This window comes from Triturus cristatus, chromosome 2_2, assembly GCF_964204655.1.
Source record: "Triturus cristatus chromosome 2_2, aTriCri1.1, whole genome shotgun sequence".
NCBI lineage: Eukaryota > Metazoa > Chordata > Amphibia > Caudata > Salamandridae > Triturus > Triturus cristatus.
Genome location: NC_140582.1, coordinates 966,068,975 through 966,087,827, shown reverse-complemented (window position 1 = coordinate 966,087,827; position 18,853 = coordinate 966,068,975). Strand labels below are relative to the sequence as shown.

The window sequence follows — 18,853 nt, the reverse complement described above, 5'->3', positions numbered from 1 at the left end:
CTAGACTTACACCGCGACCTTAGTCTGAACACTGTGTGCCGAAGCCGTCAAGGTCAAATAACAATGTATGCCGTTGAATTCAGGTTGATCGGCACACGCTCTCGATACAACAAGCACACAGCTGCAAATATCTGAAACTCGGGTGCCTTTAATATTGCATTGCATGTATGATGCTGAGACACTTGAAGAAAACCTTTCCAGACACAGAGCAGTGCTGATCCTTTGATGTGATTCACCTAAGCTGATCTTTGAAGTATGGCGTTCCCCCTTTCAAACCTAGAGACCTTCTATTATTATAAAACTAGCTTATATCCAGGGGAGGGTGGTACACAAGGTATTATAGGACCTGTTTCCACTGTCAATATAATATGATTTCTCCATTTGTTTTTTATGGAATTGTAACAATGCTGATGGTTTTATTTGTAATCATTTGTTTGCTTATGTTGGCCAAAATACTGCATCTTAGAGCACGTAGTTAAAAAGAAACATTTTAAACTTTGGCGTGTCTCTGATTACTCACGTTGTGGACTGATATGAGAATAACAACGAAAAGGTGTTCTTAATTCCCACCATTCCTGAGAGTAACCTAAGTCGCTTGTTCTGGGTTGTCTAATCATTGGTAGCTTCGCTGTAGTACGGAGAACGAATGAGACACTGATGCTAGTCGGATAGGGGTTCTGGGTACTAAGATGAGTTTTTTGTTACACCACAATTCACTGAGGTCCTGGTTTCCTGCGCATAGTTCTGTGCATGAGCAGAATCCCCGCACCACTTCGGGACACAATGGAACAGCATTTGTTTCCTTGCTAACACCATCTTTTACTTTCATCTCTACCTCCCTTCCATGAGTTCTCTTTTAACTCCCCTTACACCAGCTCCTTCCTGTCCCGCTCTCCATCCAGAGCGGGACAGCAACTTGTACTTTTTATTTATTTATGAACTTTTTATTTATTTATTTTTATGAGGGCCTTGCAGATGCAAATTGCTGTCTAGGCTACTAACTTACTTTTGCTTTGAGATCACCCGCATTTCACTTTTTGATATTTTAATTTGTCATTCTAACATGGTCACCCACCAAATGGTAAATTAAAAAAGGCTGCCATGCAGCATGACATAGGCCAACGCACATGTCACAAGTCATGCACAGCACTATTGTCTCAATACATGCATCACGAGCCACAGATGCACACGCAACATAATGCCCGTGTATGCTTCAGTGAACACCTTGGAATGGGATTTCCTTAATAGGAAACCCATTCCAAGATTGCCAGCCAAGTGTCTGCATACATTTTGATAAATGTGTTTGTATGCGATTGTCAAAAAGTTCTGGTAAAATAAATACCTGAGACTTATGGAGACAGACCAACTGGTTTGGTCAATGCGTGTTCCACGTAATGTCATTATACCTCATGTGTTTCTTTCTTCCAAGATTTCCTACCGTAGCCTCTCCTAGTTTCCCATCTTTGAGTTAAAGTGGCTCATGATTAGGAGTATCTCTCTGATCCCATTCCCTTTCATAGCTAAGAGTTTTCGATTGCTTCCCAAGCAGTGTTTTCAGCAGACAGGTCATCCTGGGATTTACAAAAACATAGACAATTTGTCCTGTTTCAAGCTGATAGTGTCACTAGGGTTTCAGATTTTGCAATATTCTGTTCAACTGCCTCCTTGCAGTAAAGATTTGGAGGCCGCTTGAGTATCTTACCACTTTGCTTGAGTTTAATTCTCTTATGAAGTTCTAGTCTTATATTCTATAAAGCTCAATCACTGCAGTTTATAACTCAGCGGTTCCCATGGCTCAGGGTTCTACTTTTCTGAAGGAATTATAGTCAATAATTGGTTGCCACAGCGGTGACTGTCAATCCATGTTATTTGAAGACAAAACATGTAGTACTGATCTTAATCCATTTAGGGTGAAGCAACAGACACTGCTTCAGAACATTTAGAATATTGAGGTACCAAAGCAGGTGACAATAGGTGCAGAATACACAACTTAAAATCAGGATTTTGGAGGGAGGAGCCTAGCGCGCAACCAAGATGGCCGCGTAGGCACAGGGCTCCCGAGGGCCTCCACAACCTCCCACGTCTATCCTGAATTTATCCTGATTCTATCGACGGGCTTCTACGGGCGAACCTACGTGGAGGTGATACCTGCTGTCCAAATTCAAATCGGACATCGGGAGCCGGAATAGTATCGATTCCAAGTTGACGGCCCACTCCGGACCTTGCCCCGGACTCGAGTTGGCATGGTGCCCGGGCAGAAAGTGAACAACAACGGCATGCAGGACTTGGGCCGGTGCGCACCCCCTACTTTCACTTTCGGTTTCGGGTCTCCTCGCTGAAACTGAGGGGCCTTGGATTGTCGGCACACATTTATAGTGGGACGATTGGGTAACCTGCCTGCTCTTGGACACTAGCTGGGACTACCCCTTGGGGTCTCCGAGGCTTCCTAGATTGGTTCTCCGGTAATCGCTCATCGTGTTGGTGGCCGACACCCTTGACGACCATCAGACAATGGCGGCTAGATTGGACGGAGATAAGCAAAAATCCAAGACGACTAGGCGGGGAGCTCATACCCAAGCTAACAACATGGACCGCTATACCCAGTCGAGAGGTTCCCCTGTTGGCCCGCATAAGTCGCCGGAGAGACCCACGGATGGCCCGGGATCGTCAACGGAGTTAACATTGCAGGACGTCATGGGTGCCATCGAGGAGATGAAAGCGGCGGTCGGCCAGCGATTCGATACATTGGCCCATAAATTGGACACAGTTTTGATCGATGTTAAACTAGCCAGAGCGGACCTTTCACAAACGAATGAAAAGGTCAAATCCTTGGGTCTGACGACGTCGAGTCTGGTAACGGACGTGTCTGACCTGCAAGCCGAGGTCCGTAATCTGCGGACGTCCACTGCTTTGTCTATCCGTCGACTGGAGGATTTTGAAAGTAGGGCTCGGCGGAATAATGTGAGCATAATCGGGGTGCCAGAGAAATCGGAGGTCCCTGCTGCTTTGTGGAAGACCTTGTGATCAACCATCTCGCACCCAAAGGCTTGAGTAAATTCTTTGCGGTTGAGCGGGCCCATAGAGTTCCGGGTGGTAAGCCCAAACCGGGCGCTCCCCCACGGCCCATCATCGCCAGAATTTTTCATTTCAGGGACAGGGATGCTATACTGCAGGCCTCGAGGGTGAGTGGGCCGACGAAGTTCGAGAACACTCATATAAGTTTCTACCCGGACTTCACACAATTGGTCCAAAAGCAGCGACAGGAGTTCATGGGTGTCAAACGGCGACTGAGAGACATGGACCTGAAATATGCGATGCTCTTTCCGGCCAGGTTGCGGGTTGAGTTTGAGGATCGGACGCACTTCTTTGATCGGCCGGAGGAGGCTGGAGATTGGCTTGATACCCTGCCTCAGCAACGACGTCGAGAGGGACAGACCGAAGGGAACGGAGTGGGCTCAGCTGAACAGGAGTAGACTTTTGGTTCCCGGTGACTGACTATTGTGATGGCACTTCCATATTTTGGTTTGGTGTTTCTATTCAGCGCCTTATCCTTCAATGCCCGGGGGTTGTGGGGTGCTCAGTGAGGCTCTTTCCTCCTCTGGGTTTTCTTTTTGTAGCGTAGTTAATGTTAGGGCGACAGGCACACTGCAAGTTGGGGGGGCTACATGGGCTCACGCAGGGGTGCAGGGTGGGGGGAGTTGTAACGGGAAGGTTGGTGGGGAGGGGGAGAGTTGGGGAATGTTTGTTTGTTTCACAAGGCAATGTGAGGTTAGCTGCTGATTTGTCCTGGTTGTGCTCTCCGGGATGTGGGCATCATGCATGGGAGCGGGGTGGGGGGTAAGGGATTGAGAATACTTTCGTGGAATGTGAACGGACTGGGGGATAGGATCAAGCGCGGGGTGGTGTTGCAGTTTTTGAAACGGATCTCACCCGACATTGTTTTCCTGCAGGAGACACATCTGATTGGGAACTCCTTCCATGCCCTGAATAGGCGGGGCTATCGCCTTGCTGTTCACTCTGGTTTCACTTCTGGCTCTAGGGGAGTGGGAATCTTGGTTAGGGCCTCTCTCCCGTTGGAGGTGGACGAGGTGCTCCACGATGATAGAGGGCGATATGCAGCATTGGTGGGGAGATGGGAGGGTAGAACTGTTTCGCTCGTTGCTGTTTATGTGCCACCGGGATTGCAGACGGCTACATTTGCGGATTTGGGGCGTTTGGTCCTGGGACTCCCTGGGGGGGTTCTGGTGTTAGGGGGTGATTTTAACGCTGTTGTATCCGGTATGGAGGACCGTCACCCCCCCATGGATGTCCCTAGAGCCCAGGCCTGGCTGGGTGGCTTTCTAGATACTTTAGGACTTATAGATTGCTGGAGACTGATGCACCCGGGACAGGCACAATACACCTTCCACTCGGGGGCCCACGGGAGTCTCTCGAGACTTGATTATATACTTATGCCAGCGTTCCAGGCTGGAATGATCGGGGAGGTGCGTCATTTGCCCTGAGGTATTTCTGACCATTCCCCTCTATTGTTGCAGATGGAGGTTGTTCCTGGGGCAGAGGGAAGAGTAGCGCCAATTAACCCCTGGTATTTACGTAACCCTAATGTTCGCGCTGAACTGGTTAAGTCCATTGATCACTACTTCAATGATAATGTAGGGTCAGTGTCGTCTGCTGTCTCCCTATGGGAAGGTTATAAAATGGTGATCCGGGGGCATGCCTTGTCTCTTATTTCCCATGCTAGGAGGTGCGGGAGGGAAGAGGTGGTCCGCCTGGAAACTGACATAGCTGAGATGGAGGGGGATTTGGAGCGGGGTGTCACGGATGAGAAATTGCACGTTCTCAGCCTTAAACAGTCAGATTATAGAGCGCTGGTCACGGATGCTGCTAAAAGGATGAGTAGAGAGCAACAAGGACGACTGTATGATGTGGGAGATAAGGCCGGAAAGTTGGACAGGAAGGAGAGAGCGAGTAGAGTGGTGCCGGTTGTGGAGAGAGTGGATGGCGTGTGTGTGACTGACCCGGTAAAAATTGTTGACTGCTTCGCGGATTACTTCCGTGGGGTATACTCTCCGGTCTCTGGGTGCTCGGAGGAGGACTCTCATCTGTTACTTAGAGACATTGCATTGCCGTCCCTCTCGGAGGCTGATAGCATATTGATGGAGGCGAAGTTGTCGCCGGATGAGATTGCTCTGGCCATTCGCTCGATCGCTTCTGGTAAGGCCATGGGTCCCAATGGTCTCCCCATTGAACTATATAAGTTGCGTCCAGATAAGATAGCACCATATCTCCGTGACATGTTCCTCGCTGCACGGGCGGCGGGCTCCCTCCCCCTTGACCAACGTCTCGCTACCATAGTTGTGATACATAAAGAGGGGAAGCCGCGAGACTGCTGTGCCTCCTACAGGCCTATCTCGTTGTTGAACGCGGAACCCAAAATTCTGGCTAAGGTATTGGCCAATCGTCTGGTTCGGGTCATGGGCGACTTGATTCATCAGGACCAGTCCGGTTTTATACCTCATCGTAATACCGCCCTGAACCTGAGGCGGTTGCACGGCGTGCTTGCTAGAGCGGAGTTTATGCGTGAGCCGGCCATCTTGGCGTCTTTGGACGCTACCATGGCGTTCGATACTTTAGAGTGGCCGTATATTTGGGCTGCGTTAGCTAAATTCGGGTTTGGCCCTGAATTTATTGGGTGGGTAAAATTGCTATACGCTGACCCATTGGCGCAGGTTGTGGTGTATGGTAGGGCGTCGGCTCCCTTCACGCTGGGGAGAGGTACGCGACAGGGCTGTCCGTTGTCGCCCCTTCTCTTCGCACTTTCTTTGGAACCTCTCGCTGCCTGGTTGCGTTGGGGGCTGTCGTTGCGGGGCATCAGATGGACGCCGGAATTTGAGGACCGTGTCTCCCTTTATGCGGATGACATTCTTCTGTATGTCACCTCTCCTCGACAGTCGCTAATTGTATTGGCGGACGTATTGAATTCCTTCGGTCGTAATTCTGGCCTGGTTATCAACTGGGCCAAGTCATGTGTTTACGTCCTTTCGGGCGAGGCCCCCCTCCTGCCGCGGGGGTGCCCTATTCAGATTGCTACATTGGGGTTCAAATATTTGGGAATCTTCATATCACTGGACCCCGCGGTCCGCTATGAGCGAAACCTTCTCCCTCCACTCCAGCGATTGAAGGCCGACGTCGCGAGGTGGCGACGGCTTCCGTTCTCACCGCTCGGACGGGCGGCATTGTTTAAAATGATGTCGCTGCCTCGTTTTTTGTACGCTTTACAAAATACGCTAGATGTCGGGCCGGCCCGTTACTTCCGTGAGGTGGAGGGTCTTCAGCGCCAACTGTTTTGGGACGGGCAACCGAGGATCGCTCTCGCCAAGTTGACACTCCCTTGGTATGATGGGGGTGTTGCCCTCCCCGATATTAAAAGATACTATTGGGCGTCTCAATTGGCGGCGGTGAACCACGGGATATACGGTCCTGCTTTGAATCCGGCCTTCGAGATGGATAAGTTATTACTTCCGGGCGGGGATTACAATAGGGCACTGTATTCGGCGACTCCGGATGCACGGTTGACAGGACCAACGCAAGTTGCGGTACGCGTGTGGCATGCGGCGAATGCTGCGATGGGGTGGAGGGATCGCTTGACTCGAGCGACGCCGTTGTATGCCTCCCAGCGCTTGGGTTGTCTGTGGAAAACGAAAGGCTTTGAGAAATGGGACATGATTGGTATAAGTAAGGTGGGTGACCTCGTGGCGAAAGGGTCCTTTAAAACGTTTGAAATGCTCAAAACTGAATACAAATTAAATGATAGGGAGTACTTCCGATATGCACAGGTCCACCATGCGCTGTGTTCGGTATTTCCGGATGTTGCTGCTATCCCAGAATATTCCCCGTTGGAAGATAGGGTGTTAGACGGCTATGTGCCCGACAGCACTACTTCCCTGATCTATAAAAAACTTATTAATGATCGTACGGACTTGCTGACCCATCTGCGGGAGGCGTGGACAGCCGACGGATTGGAACTGGACGATGAGGATTGGGTATCCGCGGTGGCCTCCCCGAAAGAGGTGGCGATCCCGGCCCGCCTTAGATTTGTGCAGCTGAAGATACTCCATAGAGTGTATGTCACAGGGCCTGGTTTGATACGTATGGGTTATTCGAGGGATGGACTGTGTAAGCGTGGCTGTGGCTTGTTGGGTACCTTTCTTCATATCCTATGGGAATGTTCGGAGGTTGTACGATTTTGGAACGGGGTACATACTGTAATGGAGGAAGTCATGCATGTCGCTTTGTTACCAGAGGCCAGGAGGTGTTTGCTGAATGTCTGGGAACCAAATGACTATAATGCGGCGCAGACGCAGTGGGTGACTTTGGGGTACATGGTGGCTAAGCGCAATATCGCACAGTTGTGGGGTTCCCCGAGGCCGCCTACGATTTCAGTATGGAAGGAGAATATGGATTGGTGTATGTTCAGGGAGAAGACGGTGTATGTGGCGAGAGGCAAGCCTGGGAGGTGGACTAAGGTGTGGGGTCCATGGAATTCCTATCGTGGGAATGTCTGCGCTCCGCCACTGCCGCGAGAGGTCGACTTCGCTTTGTCCCCCTAGCCGCACATTCTACGTAATTGTGCATGCTTTGTCCTCTTCTCCGCCGCCCCCCACTACCACCTCCTGTCAAGAGTTATTCCAGATAATGTGGATCTTCCCCCGTCCTGGGGAGCGCACGCTGCTATTTCGGACTCTCATTGCCTTGTTTGTGTGTTATTGTTGTTTTTTTTTCCTTTTTTTTTTTTTTTTTTTAAAAATATGAAAGCGTCCTTTTTGATCGCCCTTGGACTATGGCCGCAGCCTGTTATATGTACTTTCGAACTTTCGGGAGCTTTTGCTTCTGGCTCATTTGAATGTGTGGAGTTGCCTTGCTGGCTCCCGAGCTTTCTAGCGGCCGGCCCTTGTGGTTGTAGGCCCTTGTTTGTATCTCTTTAATGTGTAATAAAGGTTTCTTCTTTAAGAAAGAAAAAAAAAAATCAGGATTTTGGTTAATCCTGTTGTGCCTAAATTAAAATCAGGTTACATGCTCATCCTGTCTTCTGCACAGCAGTTAACACGTGAAACCGTAAAACAGAACTCAAAGGTTCTGCCCAGCTCCTCCATGGAATCGCTACTATCATTCAGGAAAGCTGTAAAAACCTGGCTTTTTACTTCCTAGTTAGAGCATTATATCACCGGCAGTTCTAGACTTTTACATTGACTTAGCACCAAGACGCCCTTGGGCATTCGTGCGCTCTACAAATTCTCAAATCAAATCAATCATGGAATAAACCTGGTAGGAGTTTGCAGTGACTTAGGAAAATGTCTTAGCTTTTAAAATATCAAAATCCTTTTTCTGAGAGATACAACACTGGGCAGAGATAAAGCAATACGTGGCAAAAGGAATCCAGTGGCATCACTGGTAATGGCACCTTAGCCCTTTGGTGGTAATTTTGCCACAAATTGTAATCCATCAGAGAGGATTTCAATATTTTCCTCTCCTGCCGTACTGCCTTGGTATTTGGCATTTAGGTTTCTGATAGCACACTGGGTAGTCTCAGCCATGGTCCTGCTAAGGTTGTACTGCCATCCCTATTTGCCATTTACGTTTCTGACAGCACCGTGGGAAGTCTCACCTCCAGGACCTGCAAAGGTTGATATTGCACCGCCATCTGTATTTGTCATTTACGTTTCTGATAGCACATTGGGTATTCTCGCCTCCTGGCATTGCAACAGTTGATGATGTATTGCCATCTGTATTTGTCATTTATGTTCTGATATCACATTGGATAGTCACACCTCTGAGCCCTGCAACAGTTGTTGCTGTACTGCCATCACTATTTATATATTTTTTATTTATTTTTGCCATTTGTAAAGAGCGCAGATACCCATGGGTTTCCTGGCGCTAAGCACTACTGTAGCATGACTGAAGACACTACCATTAATAGAGCCATGTTTTTAAGAGTTTACGGAACTGTTGTAAGGAGGTGCAGTTCCTCATATAGAGGTAAGGCAGTCCAAAATGTTTGGACCCAGGTAGGAGAAAGAGCGCCCACCTGAACGTGTGTGATGTATTCTAGGTACACAATATTGTTCCTGGTCTGCAGATCTCAAATTACATGCGGGAATATACATGGAGACGAACTCTTGAATGTATTCAGGGCCTAGCCCAGCTTACACTTTTAACATATAGCAAAAGGTTTTAAAATGCATTCTTTTTTTGATCGATAACCAATGTAATTACCTCACAATAGGTGAGGCCGCGGTCCTTCTTGAAAAACAAGTGAGAAGTCTAGCCGCAGCATTCTGTACCACTTGGGAGTCGACGGATGGCTGCCTTGTCCGCCCCAAGGTACAGGACATTGCCATAATCAAACGTAGAAAGAATGAGAGCCTGAATTAGCCCCCTTACAGCTGGATAGGGAATAATCCAACAATTCTTTTTTACCCACTTCATGACTGCGAAGCAGGTTGATGCCACTATGGCTGCTTGGGGATGCGTAGACAGATCTCCATCAAGCCAAACACCCAAGCTTTTTACATTTTTGAGAGGGGGTGGGAGCAGTGCCTACGTAAGCCGGCAAAAATGTAGGACCCCATAGTTGAGGGTTTTTTCCAATGATCAAAACCTCAGTTTTATCCCCTTTCAATTTGAGATTTTTCATCCATCCATGTGGCGATCTGCTTGAGGCCGTAATTGATTGACCCAGCGTAGTGTTTCTGATGGGAAGTCGATGAGAAAACGATTTAGGTGTCATTGTCATATGAATACAATGAGAGACCACACCTCTCCACCACATCTGCCAATAGACAGACATACAGGTTAAATAACAAGGGACTTATTGCAGAACCCTGGGGGACTCCTGAAATGAGGGTCTGCATCTCTGACTTTTACATTTACATTTCTGATAGCATGTGGGTACAAACGTTGATGTTGTACTGCCATCGATAGCTGCCATTTATATTTCTGATAGCACCCTGTGTAGTGTCTCATCTAGGACCTGCAACGGTTGATGTTGTACCACCATTGGTATTTGTCATATATGTTTCTGGCAGGACACTGGATATTTACACCTCCAGGCTCTGATGCAGAAAGTTCAATACAAGTATCATTTTGTCCAGATCTTAACATAAATTAATTCATATTTTCTGTAGGTAAATGAAATATGACAACCACATTTTCTGGGATGTGGCATTTCTGAAATACTTCAGTGCCCAACAAAAAATAACCATTCCAAATTAAGTGCACTTCATAGTTTACCAAGACAATTATTGTTAATATACCACAGGAAATTAAAATCTATTTAATAGATATCAGCCAATAAAAATGTGGTGCTGTTCAGTTTAGATGAAAACATTTGTATAATGTAATATTTGGGATCTTTGTTGCCTCTGAATCTTTACTCTGAACGATAAAAGCATGCAACCTCAAGACAGCTGTGAAAAATAGACATGTAGATAAACTATTTACAACAGTTTCCAAACCACCATAAATGTCAGGCTTACAGAATAGAAATGGAGAGAATGTTCCAAAGGCAAGGTGACAGAACCTAGTATTCCAAGACATATAGGGAAATATAATTAGACCTCGTCTTGTTAATCTGTGTATCAAAATAATTAAACTCAAAAAAGGGTGTAGAGAGGAGGCAAGTCACATACCATATACTAAAATAATATTTAATTTTCTTACCTGATTCAATATTCTTTGTTTGGTTTTGCACTAGTTCGGGAGTATTGTTAAATGCTGCATATCCCTAAAATAAAAAAGATGTTGAAATGCTGATTGTTTGAAAAACTTTTGTACTTTTAGGAGCTGAAACAGTTTCAATAATTAACAGTCATCTTCCTTAATTTACTCTTCCTGGAGTCACATGGAACAAAGAGTGAAGTTTGTGTAAAAATATATATATATATATCTGATATGAATTAGATTAATATTATAGTAATGTATAGGCAGGCAATTTCTATTTGGTGGAGAAAAGTATGTTTATTCATATTTAGACTGGCTATAGTTAATGTAGGCCTGAATTTAAAATGGCTAACACTGGTTTCCACCTTTGCTTCGTAACACATGAACATTTTATTTCTAAGCAGGCTGGAGTTTTAATGGTTTAACACTATGTTCTTTTTCCCTCTTTTTAATGCGACGAAATGGTTATTTTGGGGATAAACATGAAATTCTTTAATGAATAGCGCATTCAAGAAGACAACTGCAGTGTGCCGCCACCAAGTACATTATCTTATTACAGTTAATGCAAGTTTGAAGGGAACAGAGAGAAGTTTGTTAGTGAGAACGTGATTGGATAGTCTTACGAGTTATGAGAACTGCATGTATGTGTAAATTATTCGTATTTTTGTTTAATATATTGCATAGCTGAATTGAGATTTTCTGATTTAGATGATGAGCAGAGCAGAATAGGAGTTTTAGATTACTTTCTTTCAGAGAGAGAACAGGCTTCCCTTTCAGGCAACCCTAAGTTGGTTCGTCCTCAGCGTTAGATGATTTGATTTAATTGAAATGCATATTAATCGAAAGATACACATTTTTATTATAGATTGATGTTTACCTGATTTTTGTCTTCTGTAAACTATTAACTTTTAATGAACCTTGATAGTTTGAAACTAAAATATTTTCGGTCCTTTATTTAGAGCCTAATGTGCTTCAACTACTACTGAATGTATTTGATTTTTTGACCAGACACAAGTTTAGAATCTGACCATCCGATAGCTCTTCATGATCCCGAAATCATGCTTATAAAATAGCACTACGAAATACACTTGCACTCTTTGATTGACAGCTAGATCACAAAAGAATGTTGGCTGAGGGTATTTAATGACCTTGGTGGTGAGTAATGAAAAACCACAATGGTTCCAGAAAGAAATTCAACAAAGAATACAAATCAAACAAAAAAAGAAAAACAAGTACCCACAAGAGGAATTTGTCAAAATAGTAGAAATTATTACTAGATTTTGGAAAACACACTACAATACAATGACAAACAGTTTGTCCTTATGTGTTACACTAGACAAACATACAATGACAATAAACAGTGTAAACGAAAATTGTCCCAATGGCAGAGGGTTTCCAATGGAAGTGAAGTTGCCCACATTACAGCAGAGACAGAACACAGTCAATGCTTTATCCCAATTTGCCAATGGTGCGTCGATGGCGTTTCAAGTCTTGTGGCTTATTGGGTCATCATCAAGACAAGAAGACACTTTTAGAACAACCATAAGACAAGCAGTATAAAAACAATATATATATATATATATATATATATATATATATATATATATATATATATATATATATATATAACCCAGTGTATAGGGGTGAATCAAAGGCCAAGTACTCACACAAATGACCATTGGACTAGCCACGAATGGTGTCTTAAGATATCAAAGGCTCATGAGTTCACCTATGTCAAATTAAAGGACAGTCACCATTGTGCATCCTTAGTGTCGCATTCAATAGATCCACTATCCAAGTAAGGAATTAGAACCAACACCAATACCGTGATCTAATCACCCATGTAATAAGTAAAGGACTCAAAACTCATGGAGCCCACCAAATGCCTTTCAAACTTCGGCACACATCAAATTAAGAATTGTCTACAAAATATATTAGGCGATTAAATTATAATTAACTCAGAAGTAAAAGACTTCGAAATCTGTGCTTGTCCTCATATGTAGCAAACAAAAGGAGATGATGGACGGAGCACTGAAACTTTTCAGACACTCACCCCCAGTCACAGATTTGGGTTGCATCCATCATGGTTCTTTAGCTCACTTCCTCACCTCAGTTCAGACCCAGCCGTATGCAAATCAGTCTTGACCCTGTGCCTAAGGGGAACAGTCCAGACTGAACTGCCAAGCCAGGTCTTCCCTGGGCCAGAAACAAGTATCCTGGGACTAGTTTGGGGGTAACACCCCTCATCAGCAAGGCTAGCTTGAATCCTGCTGGTGTGATGACTTTTCTATAGTTGTGCTTTTGGGCTGTACAACACTGAGACAACAGAGGAGATCAACGTCTATTGACAGCAAAAACACAGGTTTTGCAGAATTGACACATTTCTGGTATCATCAAACTCTCAGATGCTGGCAGCTAGGTTATTCCAAAGGTTCCCTAAGTGAGGTTGCATAAGAGAACCGAAAAAACCCTGCTAATAATGCACTTTTTTGGCAATTGAGAAATTGCCACCATGGGTCCCAGCTTCTGTGGGACTAACACTCAAGCCCCAGAAATATGTAAGCTGATGGGCTTATGAAAGCCTGTGCTCTGCTTGGGGAACAGAGGTTCCAGGAGTGAGGATTTCTTTTATCTTATAAATTCAGAACATGTTCTTCGGACAGCATGATTAAAGTGGCTGGGGGTGTGAGAAGTGCTGTGGTATAGGGACCACAACCCATGCGGTATCTCACTCTGGTGTGTTAAGATTACCCATGAGCACTGGGATTCTAATACTAGCACTGAAACATGACCTCTGCCCTTTAACCGATGTACTGATTAACCTATAATTTATTCCAAGAATAAAGGCCAAAAATCACACACTTTTTACATAGCTGCCAACTGGTTCATGGTCATTTGTAACCCCTTCAGTCTTGCCTGTCTTACAGGCACCAGCATACAGCGTAAGGTTTTTAAGTTTGTTAGTAGATGTAAACAATTCCAACATGCAAAGAGTTGCTGGATAAAAAGACAGGACTTCCTGTAGTAGTCATGCAAAACATAAGGTTACTTGGAAGCAATACTTTAAAATAGTCTATTCTATATACCATAAATACTTGTTTGGCATGGAAAACCAAATATACACCCTTCTCACCTATTTTATAGAAGTGTTCGATTTCATTTACATAGTGCAAGAAAACAAGAGTGTTTACAATGCCATGTGGCTTTACTTAGGTACAGTGTTTAGTCAACATGTTTTCACTAAGTATAATTAATAGGCAATCAAGGACAACAGCAGTGCTAACTTTTCTAACACAGCACACATTATTGGTACAGGTGGCTAGGGCTGGGTGAAATTGTATGTTTCATGCTGTAATAATGGGATTGCAGCACAAATCTACTATCTGTCACAGATAAAAAATGAGAAAGACAGAAAACGAACTGCAAACTGCCTGTGATGGGGACAGCCTGGGCATTTTTTGCATTATATGCAGCCCCTCTGGTTCTCCTTGAAACATGTTTTACTGGCCCGGTAGAATGACACACATTCAACAATCTGTCCAAAATGAGAACCCTTTTAAAGCCTGATTTTGCCTTATGAGCAGATTTGGGGGAAAAATGTGCCCGCGACCCTGGAATACTGGATGTTATTCTTGGCTTATGGAATAGGACACCTATAGTATATGGTGGTGTTACCCATGCTAAATTACAATGTTAGAAATAGGGTCTCTAGTAGCAGAGGTATGCACCCTGTCCAAATAGATACCACCACTCTAATCAGGGTAAGCTAGATACACACTAAAAGATAGCCCGTGCTCACCTTCTGGTAGCTTGGAACAGAGCAGTTGTCCTTAGCTACAGAGGCAACGTGTAAAGTATTTGTGCAACACACAAACATGCAGCAACACAATGAAAACACCACCAGGATTAGAAAAATAGAGAATAAAAAAAGACCAAAACAACAAAAATCCTATAAGTAGAAGTTCAGTTATGAATTTTTAACAAATAAAAAGAGTTCTAGCGCTTAGCAGCAATAAGTGCCAAAAGGGCTTATCTGGTTGCCCTGGACCATGGCAAAGTTAACAGTTAAGGCACAAGCAATGGAGCACCGGTCGGGCGGGGTACCTTGATCCTGGTCTCAAAAGTGAGGTGCGGGTGCAGACGAGCGATGCATCGATGTCGGTTCAGCAGTCGTGGTGATGCATCTTGAAGATTCTTTGAAGTGCACAAATGTCCTTTCTTCCCAGCCTAGCTCCAGATTATCAGTAGGGGGTTGTCAGCCCTTTGTGCGGCGACAGGCACGGCCTATACAGGTGTGTCAGCCCCTCCTTCCCTTCCTGACCAGGAAGAGCCATAAGAATGCAGATGAGTACTCAGGCACACCTAACCTTCCTCTGTTTCTGGCTGTCTACAGGGAATACACATGCATTGGGCATTGACATTTCTGTTGTGTTGTAATTTTGTTGTATTATTAAATGTCTATAACATGTAAATGAATTAATGCCACACATGTTCCTTGTATGTAACTGAGTTCGTTATGCATACATGACATGAATTTGTTTTGGTACAAACCGCAATATTTTTACACGTTGTTTTACATTCAAATATTGTGAAAAACTCAAGATAATGTCTTGTTTCAGTGTTGAAAATTAAACACATCATGACTTCAAAAATTGTATAGTGTCAGACTAGACACTTTGCGAACAGTGCACAGTTATACACAGGCTCTCATCCTGTCAATATCTGGCAACCCCTTTAACAGCCACCAATGTCCAGTGTTTTTCGAATGATTTCAATTTTTTTAACATCTTTATACGAATGGTCCAAAGACCCGGCCTCGAGTTCTCAGCTAAAGACGATCTCTGTGACATTCAGCAAGGTGATCAAGATGTACTGACTTACATAACCCAGTTCCATCAACTAACAGCTGAGACCACTTGGGTAGTATAAACATTGATTACTGTTTTTCACAGGGGCCTAAAAGAAAAGATAAAGAATAAACTGGTGCACTCGTTCCAGGCAGCATATTTTTCCGAGCTAGTAGATCAGGCCTTGGTAATTGAGCATCGCCTACAACAATGCAGAATCGAGACATGAAAGAGCTGCACGTCTCGACTGGGAGTTCTTGAATTCCTGCCCAAAAGATTGAACCTTCTCCAGAGTTTGTCTAGTGAAGAACCCATGCAAATTGGTGTGCCCTGCGAATCCCTTTCTCAGGCGGAGAGTGAACATTGTTAGAAGCATGGGTTATGCATATATTGAGGGTCCCCAGAACATTTAATCCGAGCCTGGCCAATGCATCCACAGAAATTGTTGGGAAAAACCAAGTCCTATCATCTGGGAAGGGAGAAAGGATGGGAATACTGCAAGTCCCATTCGTTGGCATTTCTAGTGATAACCTCATTCCACTTTTTCATTTACTAGTCTTAGTTGGATTTCCCTATGGGAAGGAGGAAAGGATTCTGGCACTTCTTGACTGTGAAGCAAGTGGCTTATATTTGGACGAAAACTGGAGAAGAGAAAGAAACATTCCCTGAATAACTAAGGAGTATGCAGAGCAGGTGCAGACAGTGAACTGTACACCCTTGAAATCAGGTCCAGTTAAAGAAATAACAGCTCCCTTAAGGATAATTCTTGCCAAAAACTAAGAAGCCATCTACTCTGACCTCATTGTCTAGCCAAATCATAGTCATTTTTGGTCTTCCGTGGTTAGCATGACAAAACGAATAGTTTCTTACCTGTCGGTGTAGTTTTGCAGCTTGAAAATCTTTCTGGATTCACTATGCTGTGCATTATTCCGTGATCTGGTGGTTGGTTTTTTTTGTAGCCCAGGTGGGCATCGACGTCCCACCATTTGGTGTACTTCTGGTGACGTTGGCGTGCTTCCTGCGGAAGTCCCACCTTGGGGCGCCATCTTCGGGTTCATTTTTCCATTTTTTTTTTTTTTTTTTTTTTAAACCCTAGGCATTCTAGTAATTTCCCTTTTAATATATCCTTTTACTATTTTCTTGTTCTTTTATTCTTTGTCCTTCCACCTCTTTCTCCTGCCTCATCTTCCTGGCGGAGGTGAGTGGGTTCGCTAGTGAATCCAGAAAGATCTTCAAGCTGCAAAACTACACCGACAGGTAAGAAACTATTCGTTTTGCAGCGTGAATCTTTCTGGATTCACTATGCTGTGCATAGATTTTGTAGCGGTTTGTCCTCTTTGTGGCGGCTGGGTGGAAGATGAGCGTTGGTCGTTGAATATATGTTGATGCACCTTCTGCCCTACTTGTGCTTCCTTGTTCATCTGTATATCCACGCAGTAGTGCTTAGTGAACGTGTGCACTGAAGCCCATGTTGCCGCCAGGCATATGTCTTGAATGGGTGTGTTTGCCAGAAAGGCAATCGTTGCTCCCTTCTTCCTTGTGGAGTGGGCCCGTGGCCCCTCCGATAGCTCTTGCCCTCCCTGTTTGTGGCAGAATTGTATCGTCAGTGCGATCCATCGTGCGATGGTGCCTTTTGTCACTGGTCTACCCAGGAAGCTCGTTGCGAAGGACACAAAAAACTGCTTGGTTTTCCTGTGCTCCTTGGTTCTCTCGATGTAGTGCATCACCGCCCTTCTAGCGTCTAGTGTGCAGTGCCCTTTCTGCGCTTGTTGCTGGGTTCTGAAAGAAACTTGGTATTTGAATTGTGTGGTTCATATGGAATGCCGACACCACCTTTGGCATGAAGTGTGGGTCTGTTCTCATTATGACTCTGTCCTTGTGTATTTGGATGTAGGGTTCTTGCAGCGTTAGCGCTTGCAGTTCGCTTACTCTGCACAGTGAGGTTATTGCCACCAGAAAGGCTGTTTTCATTGTCAGCATTTGTAGAGAGGCCTTGTGGATGGGCTCAAAGGGCGCCTTCATAAGTTCCGTAAGGACTATGTTGAGGTTCCATGCCGGTTGCGGCATCCTGTTTGGTGGCGCTATTCTTTTTGCCCCTTCCAGGAATCTCTTTACTACTCGTGACGTAAAGAAACTTCCTCCCGTCTCACCTCGTGTGTAAGCTACGATCGCCGCTAGGTGGACCCTTAGCGAGGATGAGCATAGTTTAGCCTTTAGTAGGTGTGTGAGGTATCTAAGCACCGTTGATTCCCTTGTTAATTTATTTTGCAGTTTATTTTTGCTGCACCACATTGTGAACCTTTTCCATTTCTCCCCATAGCATTTCCGTGTTGTTGGTCTCCTTGCCTCCCACAGCACTCTCACAGTGCTCTGAGGTAGTTTAAGGTGTGCGAACTCTATGTCTTCAGGAGCCAAGCCGCTAGTCCGAGGCTCTCTGGCTCTGGGTGTAGAACCTCTCCGTTCTGCATGGAGAGCAAGTCCTTTCTCTTTGCGAATTTGTGTGGAGGTCCCTGTGCCATTTCCACTATTTGTGAGTACCATGTCTGTCTTGCCCACTGTGGTGCCACTAGGATCAGTGTCATGTTGCTGGTCCTGCACTTGTTGAGTACCCTGTGTATCAGTGGTATCAGTGGAAAAGCGTAGGCAAATGTTCTTGACTAACTTATCCATAGGGCATTCCCCTGGGATTGTTTTTCTGGTTGTCTGGATGCGAAGTTTTGGCATTTTGCATTCTAGTGTGTTGCAAACAGGTCTATTGTCGGTGTACCCCACCTTTTGAATAGCCTTTGCGTTTCCTGTCCATTGAGCTCCCACTCGTGGGAAGCCGAAGTTTGCCTGCTGAGCCAGTCTGCTTACACATTGTCCTTCCCTGGTAGGTGTATGGCCAGCAGGTCTATTTTGAGTGGGATGACCCATCTCCAAATTTCCTGAGCCAGACTTGAAAGGGGGAACGATTGTGTTCCTCCCTGCTTGTTGATGTAGAACATTGTTGTGGTATTGTCCGTTTGTATCAACACTTTTTGGTTGTATAGCTGCCTCTGGAAGGCCTTCAGGGCTAGCAGTACGGTCTTCAATTCCAGGTAGTTGATGTGTCTGACCGCATCTGCTGGAGTCCACAGACCCCTCACTCTGAGCTTGTTCATGTGTGCTCCCCATCCTATCTGGGATGCGTCTGTGGTGATGGTCACAGTTGGGCTTGGTGGCGTCAAGGGCTTCCCTATAGTTATGTTCTCCCGTTCCACCATGTTATCTCCTCTTGCACTGCGTGCGTAACAACCACTAGATCC

General features: G+C 45.1%; 1 protein-coding gene across 9 annotated transcripts in view; it reads right to left on the bottom strand.

Annotated features, from left to right (window-relative positions):
* Positions 1 to 18,853, bottom strand: part of PROM1 (prominin 1) — a 675,175-nt gene that overhangs the window by 238,475 nt on the left and 417,847 nt on the right. For all 9 annotated transcript variants that reach the window (XM_085642390.1, XM_085642389.1, XM_085642385.1 and 6 more), the window contains one exon: positions 10,720 to 10,783. In XM_085642390.1, the coding sequence (XP_085498516.1) occupies positions 10,720 to 10,783 (64 nt within the window). The remainder of the gene's footprint in view (positions 1 to 10,719; positions 10,784 to 18,853) is intronic.